Source organism: Balaenoptera acutorostrata, chromosome 4 (assembly GCF_949987535.1).
Source record: "Balaenoptera acutorostrata chromosome 4, mBalAcu1.1, whole genome shotgun sequence".
Classification (NCBI taxonomy): Eukaryota; Metazoa; Chordata; class Mammalia; order Artiodactyla; family Balaenopteridae; genus Balaenoptera; species Balaenoptera acutorostrata.
The window spans coordinates 27,810,613-27,827,183 of NC_080067.1; the positions used below are offsets into that span (position 1 = coordinate 27,810,613).

The following is a 16,571-nucleotide window of genomic DNA, read 5'->3' on the forward strand; positions in this document are numbered from 1 at the left end:
CAGCCATTGTAGAAAATACTATGGTAGTTCCACAAAAAACGGAGCATATAATTACCATATGATCCAGCAATTCCACTTTAGGGTATATACCCAAAGAAATTTAAAGTACTGTCTCAAACAGATGTTTGTGTACCCACATTCATACCAGCAATATTCATAACAGCCAAAAGGTGAAAACAACCCAAATATCCATCAATAGATGAATGAATAAACAGAATGTGGTATATGCACGTAACAGATTATTCAGCTGTTAAAAAAATGAAATTCTGATACAACATGAATGAACCTTGAAGACATGATAAGTGAAATAAGCCAGACACAAAAGGGTAAATATTGTTATGATTCCTCTTATATGAGGTACCTAGAATAGTCAAATTTATAGAGACAGAAAGTAAAACTATGGTTACCGGAGACTGGAAGAGGAGAAAGTGGGGAGTTATTGCTTAATCAGTATGGAGTGGCAGCATGGGATGGTGAAAAAGTTCTGCAGATGGAGAGTGGCGACAGATGCACAATAATTTATTTATTTTCTCAGTGGTTTTTTTGGTTTTCAACTTATTTATGTTTTGTTGTCTTTTGTGCTTAAGTGTTGATGGCTTCATGAGCCTGAATATCTATAAAATAAGATGTTGTGGTTTTAGCATTTCATCATTAATTATTTCTAAACAAGCCAAACTCAGTATACAAGGGATCATGCTTCTGAGCAAAACAAATACAAACTTTATTGTTCTTCATTCTCTAAACTATTTCCATTGTCACATTTGGCTTACTACTACTGTCACCACATTCAGAAAAGATGTGCCTTTTCTTGACGAAAATAGTTCAGGAATGCTTGTTTCCCCACCACAAAATGAGGGTTAAAAACAAAATAACTCAGGACTTCCCTATTGGTCTAGTGGTTAAGAGTCCGCACTTCCACTGCAGGGGGCGCAGGTTCAATCCCTGGTGGGGGAAGCTCCACATGCCGCGCAGTGTGGCCAAAAAAACCCAAAGTTAATTTAGCTTTGTTAAACTTAAAAAAACTTTTAAACTTTTCTAATTTAGCTAATAATTTAAAATGATAAACTTAAAACCAGGCTTATTTTAAAAATTTAAATGGTTGAAAAATGTTATAAAAATAAATGTCTAGATTTTCACATATCTTCTATATGCTTTTGGGTTACATTAGACAAATTAACCTTATAATGTCACATGTGACAAAAATTAACTCAAGATGGATCAAAGATCTAAATATAAGAGCAAAGCCATAAAACTCTTAGAAGAAAATATAGGCGTAAGTCTTTGTGATCTTGGATTTGACAATTTAAAAAAAAAGATATGACACCAAAAGCATAAGTAACACAAGAAAAAAAAAAACCAAAAGATAAACATAACCAGAATTTAAAACTTCTGTGCTTCAAGTAGGTGAAAAAACAATCCATAGAATAGGAGAATTTTCTTGCAAATCATGTATCAGATAAGGGTCTTGTATCTATAATCCATAAAGAATTCTTACAACTCAACAGAAAAAACAACAACAACGACCCAAAAAATCGGAATAGTTTTTCAAGGAAGATATTTAGACTTCCTTTCAGCAAGAATGCCATCTTCTAGTAATTCACCAAAATGAGCAACACAAAGGGATGAAGGAGTACCCCGCTATATGTTCTCTAGGCCTTTTAGAAAACATGGAGTTGTTCCTTTGGCTACAAATATGTGAATCTACAAGAAAGGTGATATTGTAGGCATCAAGGGAATGGGCATTGTTCAAAAAGGAACACCCCACAAATGCTGCCATGGCAACACCGGAAGAGTCTACAATGTCACCCAGCTGCTGTTGGCACTCTTGTAAACAAACGAGTTAAGGGCAAGAGTCCTGCAAAGAGATTATGAAGCAAATTAAGCACTCTAAGAGCTAAGATGGCTTCCTGAAACGTGTGAAGGAAAATGATCAGAAAAAGAAAAAAGCCAAAGAGGAAGGTACTTGGGTTCAACTGAAGCACCAGCCTGCTCCACCTAGAGATGCACACTTTGTGAGAACCAACGGAAAGGAGTCTGAGCTGCCGGAACCCAGTGCCTATGAATTCATGGCATGATAAAAAAAAAACAAACCACAAAAGACCTCCGAACTGTAAAAATGTTTCTCTTAATTGAGTAGAAGTGTGTATCCCCTCCCCCAAAGAAGTATTTAAAGCAAATTTCAATTGTGTCCTAATTCAGTGGGTGATGTCATTACTATCCAAATTTAGTGTTTTTTTCTTCCTGGAAGATGTGAGGTGGTTTATTGTGCAATATATTCCATTGGTTAGAAACTGCCAGAAATTATTTATAAAATATTTATACTAGTAAAATAAAAAAAAAGACTTGGACAGCTGCATGTAAATCAATAAAGTTAGAACACACCTTCACATCATGCACAAAAGAAACTCAAAATGGCTTAAAGACTTAAACATAAGACACGACACCATAAAACTCCTAGAAGAGAGCATAGGCAAAACATGCTCTGACATAAATCATACTCTGACATAAATCATACTAATGTTTCCTTAGATCAGTCTCCCAAGGCAATAGAAATAAAAACAAAAATAAACAAATGGGATCTGATCAAACTTACAAGCTTTTGCACAGCAAAGGAAACCACAAAAAAAATCCTCAAAAAGACAACCTACAGACTGGGAGAAAATATTTGCAAATGATGCAACAGACAAGGGATTAACTTCCAAAATAATACAAACAGCTCATACAACTCAACAAAAAACAAACAACCCAATCAAAAAATGGGCATGAGATCTTAATAGACATTTCTCCAAAGAAGACACACAGATGGCCAGTAGCCACAAGAAAAGATGCTCAACATCACTAATTATTAGAGAAATGCAAATCAAAACAACAATGAGGTACCCACCTCACACCAGTCAGAATGGCCATCACTGGGACTTCCCTGGTGGTCCAGTAGTAAAGAATCTGCCTTATAATGCAGGGCATGCAGGTCCGATTCCTGGTCAGGGAACTAAGATCCCACATGCTGTGGGGCAACTCAGCCCATGTGCCACAACGACAGAGCCCACGCACCCTGGAGCCTGCATGCCACAACTAGAGAAGAGAAAACCACAACTAGAGAGAAGCCCGCATGCCTCAACGAAGATCCCGTGTGCCACAACTAAGACCAAACACAGCCAAAAATGAATAAATTAAATAATAAATAAATCTTTAAAAAAGTAGGGCCATCATTAAAAAGTCTACAAATAGCAAATGCTAGAGAGGTTGTGGAGAAAAGAACACCCTCACGCACTGTTGGTGGGAATGTAAGCTGGTGCAGCCACTATGGAGAACATATGGAGGTTCCTCAGAAAACTAAAAATAGAACTACCATATGATCCAGCAATCCCACTCCTGGGCATATACCCAGACAAAACTATAATTCAAAAAGATACAGGCACCCCTATGTTCACAGCAGCACTATTCACAATAGTCAAAACATGGAAACAACCTAAATGTCCATCAACAGATGAAGGGATAAAGAAGATGTGGTACATATATACAATGGAATACTACTCAGCCATAAGAAAGAATGAAATAATGCCACTTACAGCAACATGGATGTAACTAGAGATTATCATACTAAGTGAAGCAAGTCAGAAAGAGAAAGACAGATACCACATGGTATCACTTGTATGTGGAATCTAAAATATGGCACAAATGAATCTATGTACAAAACAGAAACAGACTCACAGACACAGAGAAGAGAGTTGTGATTGTCAAGGGGGAGGGGGTGGGAGAGGGAGGGACTGGAGTTTGGGATTAGCAGATGTAAACTATTATATACAGGATGGATAAACAAGGTCCTACTATATAGCACGGGGAACTATATTCAATATCCTGTGATAAGCCATAATGGAAAAGAATGTAAAAAGAAGAATGTCTATACGTGTATAACTGAGTCACTCTCCTGTACAGCAGAGATCGGCACAACATTGTAAATCAGCTATACTTCAATAAAAAGAAAACAAGATATGAAAAGATGCTCAACATCATTAACCATTAAGGAAATGCAAATCAAAACCAAAATGAGATACCATTTCACATCTACGAGTATGGCTATAATAAAAAAAGATGGAGAATAAGCATTGGCAAGGATGTGGAGAAACTGGAACCTTTTACTGGCGGGAATGTAAAATGGTACAGCCACTCTAGAAATTTGTCTGTTAGCACCTCCACTCCTAAGTATATAATCCAAGAGAAATGAGAACTTATATCCATGTAAAAACTTGTTCACAAATGTTCATAGCAGTATTTATAATAGGCAAAAAGTAAAACCAAGTCAAATGTCCATCATTAATGAACAAATATAGGCAAAATGTGGTATATCCATACAATGTTATATTATTGGGCAATAAAAAGGAATGAAGTACTAATATATGCCACAACATGTAATTTTTATGTGTGTGGAGACAGGATGGTAGGGACAGTGGATCTGGAGGGTTGAGAAGGTTCCACTGGCCCAGGTGCTCCTTGGATAGTTTTCATTTCATTGCCCTCAGCATCTCCCCTGCCAATTCCTTCTTGCTTTTTATACCTGTCAACTCTGAGCCTGGGGCCTCTCCATGTCAGTGCAGGCGAGAACAGCTTCCAAATCTGACTTCTCCCATGCATATTTTGGGATGTGGATTTCTCTACTTTCACTTGTCATCATTATAATCACACCAGCTTTCACTTTCCAGTCCTTGGAAAATCTACATCTCTATCAGTTTTATGGCAATTCAAGAGATTTATTTTTTATTATATTTTTACACAAAAAATTTCATTACGATCTTAGGGGCTGGGGATTAAAAATAGGTGTTCAGTCCATCATCTCAAACTGGAAGCTCCCTATCTAAATCTTAAATAAGTAGAGTTTACACATTTTCTTAAAACCTGAGCTCTTTGAAACACCAAGACCCTCTTTCCAAATAACACCAAAATTTGGCCACAGGATGTAAACACTATCATCTCTATTAGTCCCTAAATCAAAAAAAAAAAAAAAAAAAGAACCAGTAGGAAGCATTCCTTGCCAAATAAAACCAAATTGAAATTTTTTTTAATATTTAAGAAAATAAAACTACTATTACAGCACAGTTTGAAAAGCATGTTGTATTTTATTTCATTTGAAGTATTCATAATTTCATATTCATATTTCATATGAAGTATTTAAAAGAATTACTCCCAAGGAATAAAAAGTATTTCTTTTTCCAGGCACTTAACTAGAATCCACAATCACTGTCTTTTTATATTTTCCCATAATAATTTATATTTATTTACAAAAGTAATATAAAACTCAAATTTGTAGTATAACAGTATACTCCAGGTATAAGTTATAATAAATGTATTCCATTTACATAATAAATTATATAAAATATACAATAAAAACCTCATTTCCCATTCGAATAAGTTCACTAGAATGTTTAAATCAGCAAAATAATTTAGTAATTTAGTAAAATAATTTAGGAAAAAAACCCCAAACCCCACTTTCCTGTACATATGTATTCATTGTGTGTGTGTTGGGGGGGATTGTTGAATGGGAAATAAATGTTGATCACTTACAGATCTTCACTCTCTCCCCTCCCTGGGTTATGTCATCCAGGCCTGTGACCAATTACAAGCTGATGATACTATTTATACACTAATGATATGATCACTTAGATAACTAATAAACTTATCAAACTTCGTATGTCCAAAACAAAACTCAATTCCTCCCCAAACCTACTCCTAACTACAGTAAGTCTAAATGGCATCAATATTCACCCAGCTCTTACTGCAAAAAAACAGGAGCCATCTTTTATTTCTCTTTTCCCTTCATCCAATCTATCAATAAATCCTGTTGATTCTACTTCCAAAATTTATCCATTTTTTTTTTCCATCTCCACTGCCAGGCCAGTGCCCCCTGCAACAGCCTTCTAACTGATTTCCCTGCTTCTGTTCTTGTCTTCTCAGAGTCCATTTTCCCCTCAGCAGTCAGTGTAAATTAGATCATGTCACTTCCCTACTTAAAACCCTGTTTAGAATAAAAACCAGATTCTCTACCATGACCTACAAGGCTTTTCATGTTCTGACCCCTGCCTACCTCTCCATCCTCATCCCACATCACTCTTTGACTTTCTCACTCTCTCCAAGCCACTGTGCTTCCCCAAATAGAACAACCTGGTTCCTCACTTAGCAGCTCTGCATTTGCCATTCCCTCTGCCTAGAATCCCTGGCTCCCCGAGGGTATTTACATGCCTGTCTTCCTTGCATTCAAATGTCACCCCCTTAGAAAGGTCTTTCTAAAGTAGCCACCATCCTTCCAATACTCTACAAATCATCCTTCTTAGTTTTCTACATACCACCTATCACAATCTAAAATTGGCTTATTTTGTTTATTGCTCCCCCATCCCAAATACAAGCTCTTTAACGGCAGAGACTTATCTATCTTATTATTCTTGCCAATGCCTAGAACATACCAACACTTAGCACATCAAAATATTTGTTGAAGGGCTTCCCTGGTGGCGCAGTGGTTAAGAATCTGCCTGTCAATGCCGGGGACACAGGTTTGAGCCCTGGTCCGGGAAGATCCCACATGCCGCGGAGCAACTAAGCCCGTGCGCCACAACTACTCAGCCTGTGCTCTAGAGCCCGCGAGCCACAACTACTGAGCCCGTGTGCCACAACTACTGAAGCCTGCACGCCTAGAGCCCGTGCTCTGCAACAAGAGAAGCCACTGCAATGAGAAGCCCGTGCACCGCAACGAAGAGTAGCCCCCGCTCGCCGCAACTAGAGAAAGCCCACACGTGGCAAGAAAGACCCAACACAACCAAAAACAAATAAATAAATAAAGTAATTTTAAAACAACTGTTGAACAAACAACTTCATAAACATCACTGAAGCAGTATAGATATTATACTGATTTTTATTAGCTTACTATAGTTTAAATTATATTAGGTTATTATAAATTATTAGTTTATTCTAAATAAAAGGGTTTTAACTGTATTCCAACAGAATTTTTTAAAAAAGGTCTTAAGATTACATGAGCACAAAGGAAGAGTGAAACACCACTGTGCTAAATCCTAGTCATTTAAGACAAGAATAAAGTAAAACATATGCAGGCTATTGCCATTGCCCATCACACATCCAGGACCTTCTTTCCCCCAAGAGATCCCAAATAGGTCCCTTCCCTATTTGGAAGAGATGCATTTAGAAGACAACACCAGATTCTGTCCAAAGGGAGAAAGAGAAAGTGAACAAACATCTTTCAGGATCAAAACCCCAGGCAAGACCAGAAAGGGGGCTTTCGCAGCTCCTTCCACAAACTCTTTGCAAAGAAGTCCAGTGGATCAGAACACAGGGAAAAAACTAATGAGAATACTTCAATGGATCTCTAACCAACAAAAAATTTCTTCAGAAACTGACTTACTCTTGCAAATGAACCTGACGAAGGAATAGCTGTGTAAAACATACTTAAGGTTGTACTGTCAAGTGGTAAGATGAGGATAAAAAGGTGATACTTATCTATGTGGGAGTATGTGTGTGTGTTTTATCTCTCTCTCTCTCCATATCCCTGAGGAACAGTAATACAAATACTTACGTATGATACTAAATCAACATATAAGACATTAAAGAGATGAAGAAGATTACTTTGGGTTGAGAGCTGGCTTTTTGAAGCTCAGCACTTGGGAAAAGGGAACCGAAGACTTTTCACGGCATTACAGAAAAACACATAAATTAGGAGAAAAATAACATTTGTAAGGTCAACAACAACAAAAGAAAACCACACGTAGTAATTTTTGTGGCTTGATTAGGGAGAGGGAATGGGATTCATTATAGAAAAGTTATATTAAAGAATAAAAAGAGAACAATAAAAAGCACTAGGAAAAAAGGCCACTGAACCAAATGCAGAAAGGGAAAGTCAAATCACTGGCTATACCAATGAATTTAATCTGGTACTTTTACATGCGCTCTTTAGAGTTTTCTCTCTTATAAAGAATAAAAAGAACCTTGTTTTTTATATTATTTGCAATACATAGGTGCCACCAATCATAACTATGAATAGTTCCATTTTAAGGCCTTAAACAGTGCTAAATATATGGTTAAAAAAACTTGTGCTGCTGTCCTTTCCAAGGATATACATGACGAAAAACCAGTATGAGCTGGAAAAATGAATTTCCATTAGAGAGAAAAGACCATCTCGCCATATATGTCTATATGATATAGCAGTTCCTCAGACATGATTTTATCTGTTCAAAACAGTTAAGATGTAAGAAGTAACAAAGGCCACCAAGGAACTAAAGCAGAGCTAGTGTCAATGCAAGAAAACACACATTCTTTTATACAGCCCCAAGGTCCTCACTCAGAACCTATTCACTTTTATTTTAGACTGAATTCTAACACATCTGGCCAAGTAGTTTCTCAGTGCACAGCAAATCAGAGAAAGCAACTAGAAATTGGAGAAACAGAAAACTATTGTATTGAAAGCAGACGACCTAACAGAAGAGATGAAAACACAATTGAAAAAAGTAATTCCAAAATCTCAGAATCAAAAGTAAATTTTAAAAAGCATTGATGACAAGGTTTTATCTAAAATAGTAACCATCTTACAGAATTCAACAGCCTCTGAGATTACGTGTCTTGTTTTAACATAGTGTGACATTAATACGATATTCAGTAGAGTGGCTTGTGTGGAACACTGAACTTAAGTTCAAATAACGACCCTAAAGTGATAGTTTTCAATCCTGGAGTTTCTGACTTAGTAGGCAATTACAGTTTATTCAACAGACCACAGGTGATTCTGATGCACACCAAGAACTGAGAACCACTGTCCTAATAGTCTAAGGAAAGGTTATATTGCACTGGATGTCTTATTTAAGAAAAAAGGGAGATGTAATGTACAACACGATAGATTAACGCTGACGTATGTTATATATGAAAGTTATTAAGAGTAAATCCTAAGAGTTCTCATCACAGGAAAAAAATTTTATTTTTTATTTCTTTAATTTTATACCTATATGAGATGGTAGATGTTCACTAAACTTACTGTGATAGTTGCTTCATGATGTATGTAAATCAAGTCATTATGCTGTACACCTTAAACTTACACAGTGCTGTGTGTCAATTATATCTCAATAAGACTGGAAGGAAAAAAAAGAAGTGAGAATTTACTATGATCTTTAAATGTGTTCAATGAAACTTGTTTTTAAAAAGTTTGTGTATTTGGGGGTAATCGGGAGTATTCACTTTGGCAAAACACTTCAACTCCCAAAAGGAGGGAGGGGGCTAAATGGCATACTGCCAACAGACAGTCTACTCACAGAATAGCATCTTTTGAAACCACACAAATACAATAAATTTATGTAATGATGAGTGAAGCAGAATACTCAATGTGGAATGAAATAACGGTAGAAACTCAACGAAGTTAAAGTTATATGAAGAAAAACATCTCATTAGAATCTGGGTACCAAACCCGTCTCTATGCAGTAGCATCTCCTAAACAAAATAGTTAAACTTATACTCACCTTTCTGAAAAATCAGAGTCTATAAATTCTCTAGCCCGTTTTCTATCACTGAAAAGAAAAAAAGATACCATAAAAAGAACATGCATAAAGAACTTTATTTCATGAATAATTTATTGTAACTTGTCTAATTCCACATTGAAAATATCCAAACACAAAAGTAACAAATATAAAAGATACGTACATGAAATAAAAACTTAAATTTTATCACCAACATGATAGCCATAGTTTGAAATAGTTTGAAATGAACTCAATGAATCTTTAGGGAGGAAAATACTGCAGATTTATAGAGGAGAAGGCATAGAAAAGTTTTATTTGCTCTGGGAGAAATGACTATAAAAACATTAGATAATCATACTACCCCCAGCATAAAGCACAGCTGGTGTTGAAAATAGCCAAACTCTGGTCATCTCCAAAGTAGGCCAACACTACTGGCACAGGCTTGGCTTTCATTAAATTATCTCTCAAGGCTATGAAAAAATCCAAGGTAACTTAGATCTACATGAGAATGTTGTTAACGACTGAATAAAGGCAAAGGAATTACAGGTGACTCTGTCACTTCATCTTATTTGATAACGGAAAAGACATTATGTATACACATGAAACTCTTCTGTCTCTGTGTGTATGGCTTAAAGAACTTTGCCAGGATTGTTATTTCATTCATTTCTGTAATATCCTTGAAGCAAGGAGATTCTTACTCAACCAAGATTTACTGTGTTTGCTAGAACTCACAATTGTAAATCAATGATAGAACCACCAGTGTGGCATGCCACCTTGGAAATAACTTCTAAAGTGACAAACTAAAATTTTGAGTCATTTCTTTTACTACTTCTTTTCTTTTATGGAAGGATGAGATGCTAAAATGATATGGAGTGGAGAAAGGTTGAATAAAGGTATTTTACAGGTAAAGAAACGTAGAGATTTGATACTAAAAGTGGCAAATGAGTAACAAAGAAGGGATACTGATTTAATTGCCCAGTGTTTAAAGGAATGAAGATAAAACTCAATGAAAGTTTTTATATATTTGGGCTCTTTTTCCTAGTTCCTTTTCCGGTTTTAAAGGAAATAAACATGCTGGCTTTAAGGGGAAGTTCAGAGTACACACACACGTATATATAAAACTCCTTTCTTATGTTTGTTAAAACAATATAAAATGCACTTTTTACATCTCCAAAGTGGCTGAATGTCATAATCATAAAAAGCAGTCTTCTTTCAGAGTTGAAGAAAGAAGATTCAGTTACAAGTTATTGTTCTATTTTTCTGTTTAAAAATGGTTGCTCCAGGGAGTTCCCTGGCGGTCCAGTGGTTAGGTCTCCGCGCTTCCTCTGCAGGGGGCACAGGTTCAATCCCTGGTTGGGGAAGTAAGATCCTGCATGCTGTGTGGGGCAGCCAAATAAATAAATAAATTAATTAATAAAATAAAATAAAATAAAAATGGTTGCTCCAGAGCTGATTTATACCTAGGATATAAAGTGAAATAAAATAGGTGATTTTAAAGGAAACATATTAGTTTTTAAGAACATAAAACACGAACAGAAGACAAGATAGTGAGAAAAAAAGATCAGAACTTAAAAAAAAAAAAGTTTTTAAAAATGGTAGTTTGCAGTACCACTCTTACCCAGGGACCCAGCCAGTAGCTTCTGCTATGTGTGTCTGAGTAACCATTGCTGGTGCAGGGGTGTATGGACTCCCAATCAGAACACTTCCTGAACTGGTTAGTCTCTGTGGTGTGCTTATAATCTGTAAAGTCAATACAAAGAAAAAAATATTCTTAGTTATTAAGGAAAACCTACAGGCAGAAAATAATGCTGAATGCTAACCTACACACAAGGAGTAAACCTTACTGTCTAAAATGTACTTAATATCAATCATCTAAATATAAGCAATACCTCTGATACACTTATATCCTAAGATCTTACAGCACAAGTATCCTGAATACTGATATGAAGTCACAATGTAGATTTCAGCAAGTGAATAGCAATTGGGAGGGATTAAGTTGGCAACTGACAACATTTTAAAAATCAGAAAAATGAAAAGCTTTCTTTGAAATTATGGAAATTAATTTCAGTTGAACTCTACTAGAACTGGGGTAACAGCAAATTAATTCTTCACAGTCCAAAACATATACAAAGACATTATACAATTTGGATTCTTATACAGATACAATTTTACCTGTTTTTTTCAAGAGCATTTCCTCATGTCATTAAATATTCTTCAAAGACATTTTAAAGACCATAAAACACTCTGTCATGTGAATTAATTATCCCCTATTATTATTTTTATGAATATTCAAATATTGAATATTATAAATAATGCTGTGATAAACATTTTTGTAAAATGATATTGGCTTTAATTTCTATTTCCTACGGATAGACTCCAGAAAGGGAATTAATGGAACTAAGGATGTGGACTTTTTTTTTTTTTTAATTTATTTATTTTGGGGACTTCCCTGGTGGCACAGTGGTTAAGAATCTGCCTGCCAATGCAGGGGACATGGGTTCGAGCCCTAGTCCAGGAAGATCCCACATACCACGGAGCAACTAAGCCCGTGTGCCACAGCTACTGAGCCTGCGCTCTAGAGCCCATGCTCTGCAACAAGAGAAGCCACCGCAGTGAGAAGCCCGCGCACCAAAACGAAGAGTAGCCCCCGCTCGCCGCAACTAGAGAAAGCCCGTGCGTAGCAATGAAGACCCAACACAGCCAAAAATAAATGTTTATTTTATTGTTTTTATATATTTTTTTGTTTTCTATTTTATTGATTTTCACTTTTTATTATTTGTTTATTTTGGGTTTAATTTGCTCTTTTCTTTAAAATTGATTAATTAATTTTTGGCTGCGTTGGGTCTTCGTTGCTGCGCGTAGGCTTTCTCTAGTCGCGGTGAGCGGGGGCTACTCTTCCTTGCTGTGTGCAGGCTTCTCATTGCGGTGGCTTCTCTTGTTGCGGAGCATGGGCTCTAGGTGCACGGGCTTCAGTAGCTGTGGTGCGCGGCCTCTAGAGCACAGGCTCAGAAGGTGTGGCGCACGGGCTTAGCTGCTCCGTGGCATGTGGGATCATCCCGGACCAGGGATCGAACCTGTGTCCCCTGCATCGGCAGGTGGATTCTTAACCACTGCACCACCAGGGAAGTACATGGATATGGACTTGTAAAAAGCATTTCTTGATCTGTGTTGCCAAATTGCTTTCCAGGTCTTACAGTTTTCATTGGTGAAAATAATTTGGCACCCTAGTAATATCTTTAAGTATTTTCATAAGTAAATAAATAAATAAATAAATAGAATAAAGGCATGCTCCAGGGAATGGGGATATTAATGGGGCTAGGGACATGTTACTACATACAAATGCTTAGGAAATGATTTTAATATGTTGAGTCTATAGTTCAAAAAAAACAAAACACAACAAATACTGATAGATGTCTGGGGAATTCTGATTCTCATAATATGCCAAGGATTATTAAAGAGGGCATTCAGAAGTCCGCCTCATGAGAAAATATGAACACTAGACAAGGTGTTTGTACCTCCTAGCCCTGCACATATTCCACACCACCTCCTCACTTCCATTTCAATGCAAGATCTTTAAAGGTAGAGAGTGTCTGCAGGGCCTACCATAGTGCTAGGGGACTCTCATAGGAAAGAATCAATAAATATTTATTGAACTGAGACAGAAGACCCAGCTTTTAAAATGATGGAAAACAGTAGCTTCTTTGTTCATTGATATGCTAGAAAGGATTATATAAAATCCTGTAAGAAAAGGGCATAGTTCTCACCAATCACTGCACCACACACTCAGATGTTCTCTATCATGCTGACCCTGAGTGTGAGAGCTTGAGAGGGAAATTTTGAGCGTTTGATCAGTCTCTGGTCTACTCTAGTCCCAGAACAGGAGTCTCCAGAAAGCAACTCTAAGCATTCTGACTTACCCGTGAAACAGACTGCATTACTTGTGCAGCATTATTACTAAGGAGTTTTTTATTTATCTGTTATTAGGACCCTACAGGCTTGGTTTTACCTGATTTAAAGGGCTTTGCAGAAAAAAAAAAAGAAAGAAGACGAAGAAAGGAGGAAGGGAAATAGGACATAGAGAAAAGCTGGTTATCTTTATTGAGAATGACTTTGGAAATAAATTGTTATGTTCTACTTTTATTTTTCTTCCTTAATGTCAGATTGTCAGCTGCTATTCTTTCCTGATCCGAGAGTGATTAGCAATACTCTCTGTTCCTTTCTCTTAGCACAGGGCCTGGTACATAGAAGTCCTTAACAAACATTTCATGAACGAATGAACTGGAGGGATGCTAGACTTGAATTGGAACCACAAGTCAGAAGTCCCTATGAGACGTGATGAGTTCTTAAACAGGACAGTGACAGTGACTGAGCCTTAAGAAACAAAACCAAAGGAGTCAACGAACACAGGAAAATTAGTTCTTATAGGTGATAAGTCACATATGCTTTTATAAAACTGAACCTTAATTTTGAAATCCCAAATTAAAATAGTATCCAGTTGATCTGATAAGGAAAATGAACATTTATTTTAAAATTAAGTCTTCCCCACCTCCCCAGAAAAAACCCAGACATCCTTAATTTAAATGTAATCATGTGGTTTCTTTGACAATAGATTACAGTTAGCCATAAATCAAATAGCAACTGAACCTCATTCTGAAGATTTTTCTACCTTCAATCAAGATACCTTATGTACTACTGCCATCTACAGTAAGAAAAGCCAAGAGAGCATCTATACTTTGAAAAGAAAGAATCTATATAACTATAAAGTGTTATATTAAAGGATTTCATTATTTGACAAAATTTTCATTTTCACTGTAAGAAACAAGCAATTTTTAACCATGTTAAAATAATCATGAGATTATCTTATATAAAAAACCAGATACCTTTTTTTTTTCTTTTTAAACTTTTCATTTTATATTGGAGTATAGCCGATTAACAATGCTGTGATAGTTTCAGGTGCACAGCAAAGTGACTCAGCCATGCATATACATGTACCCATTCTCCCCCAAACTCCCCTCCCATAAAACCAGATACTTTAAGAAAAGAGCAAGTATCCCAAAGTAAAAGTTACTGCTAAACTAGTTTCTAGAAACACAGAAAACAACTTTTTCTTGAGGCCTTTTGAAATTTCTATCTACCATGAAGATTTGGCTTCCAAAGGGACATGTAAAATTTAAAGGGCAAGTAGGGAAAGACAACTGTAAGAAGGAAACAGGTGAGGTTTTATTTAAGAATTTTCTAACAAAAAATTTTTTTAAATCATGGATGAGAGATTGAATGTGAGTGGACAACGTTCAGAAGAGACAAGCAAGAGGAGAGAGAAGTGGCTCTCGCTGGGGTTCCACGATATATTAGGAAATCAAAAAGAAAACTCTGATTCCTGCCTAGGGACTAAGAACTACAAAAAGCACCTCAGAATTCGGGAGACAAATGAAGGTCTTGGGCTGGCCTGTTTCAAAGGAGAGCCCCAAATCTCTCTGTCTGACCTTTGCTTTGCTGATTCTGAGGTTTGCAGTAATTGGGTATGTCATATAGAGGACTACTTATCATTGTTAGAACTGAAGTGTGTAAAGTCTTACATGTACATTAGTTTAAATTGACAATGGGAAGAAAAATTATGTTTCTAAAAGAGGAATTCAAATTTGAGCCATAGCAGTATCACTGAAATACCAAGAGGAAACAGTCTTTCAAAATAAAGGAGTACTGTAAGAGCCAAAGTCATGAAAGTTCACATCTGTTTGTTTAATGTTGATGTTTATATAATCACATTTCAAAATACCGACGTTCAAGTCAGGTGTATAATCTCATTTGCACCTACTGCAGTGGCTGGTGAGGGGCAAATGCTTAGCAAACGTTTGAAAATATACCCTGAACTACCTTGAAATGCAGATATTCACCTGAGCTTAAGTTTCTACGAGGCTTGGAGCTAGATTACATTCTTCACATAGTTACAGTATTGTGCAACATCTTTAGCTTGGATTCTGCAGATGATTAACAGTCCTCAAGGGATCAAGAAAAATGTTGTGTCTAGAATGGCTTAAGATCTCAAAGACTTTCTGAAGCCATTCAGTATGTTAAAAGAGATTCTTGTCTAAATAACTGTGCATTTAACACAGTCCACAGTACCGTACATTACAAACAAAATTTATACTTATTGCTTTATAGATAAGAAGATGCAAACACTGACAATGAAGAGTTATTGTTCAAATGTTTCCATACTTTTGCTAATGGTGGGTGAGGCCATTTAAATTAGGTATAGTTTTTAGATTAGCTGCATGCAACTGTTTATAAATAAGGCTTTCTTAAAAGTGCTATATACTTTAAGCTCTAGCATAATTAATGGAATACCTTCAGAGAAACAGTTAAATACTTTCCATTTTAATTCATTATTTCTACTGCTAAAGATTAAAATGAACTGGTGAGTTGTTTCTTCCTAAATGTCCTTTCATCAAAGAGTTTCAAATTAGTAGCTCCAAATATAGATTAACTGTTGGGTCATACTCAATTTATATGATATTCAATTTATATGAGATTACATGGTTTAGTGCAGTAAAGGCTATTTTACAAGAAAAAGAAAAAGGAGAACATAAAACGTAACAGATTTCAAATCAATTTAATCGAACAACTGAAAACAAGAGAAGCCTCATATAGGGAGCAAAAACCTTAATATTAACACATTCAGAATCCACAGATTCAAATATGTGAAAATTAAACATTGAAGAGTACAATGCCTTTCTTTTTCTTAAGACTAATCAGTTACATTCAGGTAAAAACAAAACTTTAAAAAATAAGTGACTGAGATAAGAAATTAACTGGAATATCTGACCAAGCATCTTTGGTACAACTATCCTTTAAATAAGTCTTTTGCCTAAGCAAAGTTTCAAGTCCTAAGATATGATGATTTTCTTACCATTTGGGGTCCAACATTCACATTTATTGGTCCTAAGGTTTTTGGTAAAATCTTTGTTGGTGAGTTGGTGCTGGAAACTGGAAATGCAACAAATGAAACGTTACCTGAAATTATATCAAAACACTAGGTTAATGTTCTGCAATATCAAGACCACCTTCTACCTATCT

General features: G+C 36.1%; 1 protein-coding gene across 13 annotated transcripts in view; it reads right to left on the reverse strand.

The window, feature by feature from the left end:
* The window catches only part of TFDP2 (transcription factor Dp-2), a 175,571-nt gene that overhangs the window by 34,326 nt on the left and 124,674 nt on the right, over window positions 1-16,571 (reverse strand). For 8 of the 13 annotated variants that reach the window (XM_057545093.1, XM_057545094.1, XM_057545095.1 and 5 more), the window contains 3 exons: window positions 16,405-16,508; window positions 11,116-11,237; window positions 9,501-9,548 (listed from right to left, as the gene is read on the reverse strand). In XM_057545093.1, coding sequence (XP_057401076.1) covers window positions 9,501-9,548; window positions 11,116-11,237; window positions 16,405-16,407 — 173 coding nt within the window. In that variant the 5' untranslated portion in view covers window positions 16,408-16,508. The remainder of the gene's footprint in view (window positions 1-9,500; window positions 9,549-11,115; window positions 11,238-16,404; window positions 16,509-16,571) is intronic. The other 5 variants (XM_057545099.1, XM_057545098.1, XM_057545091.1 and 2 more) reach the window with 1 other exon arrangement.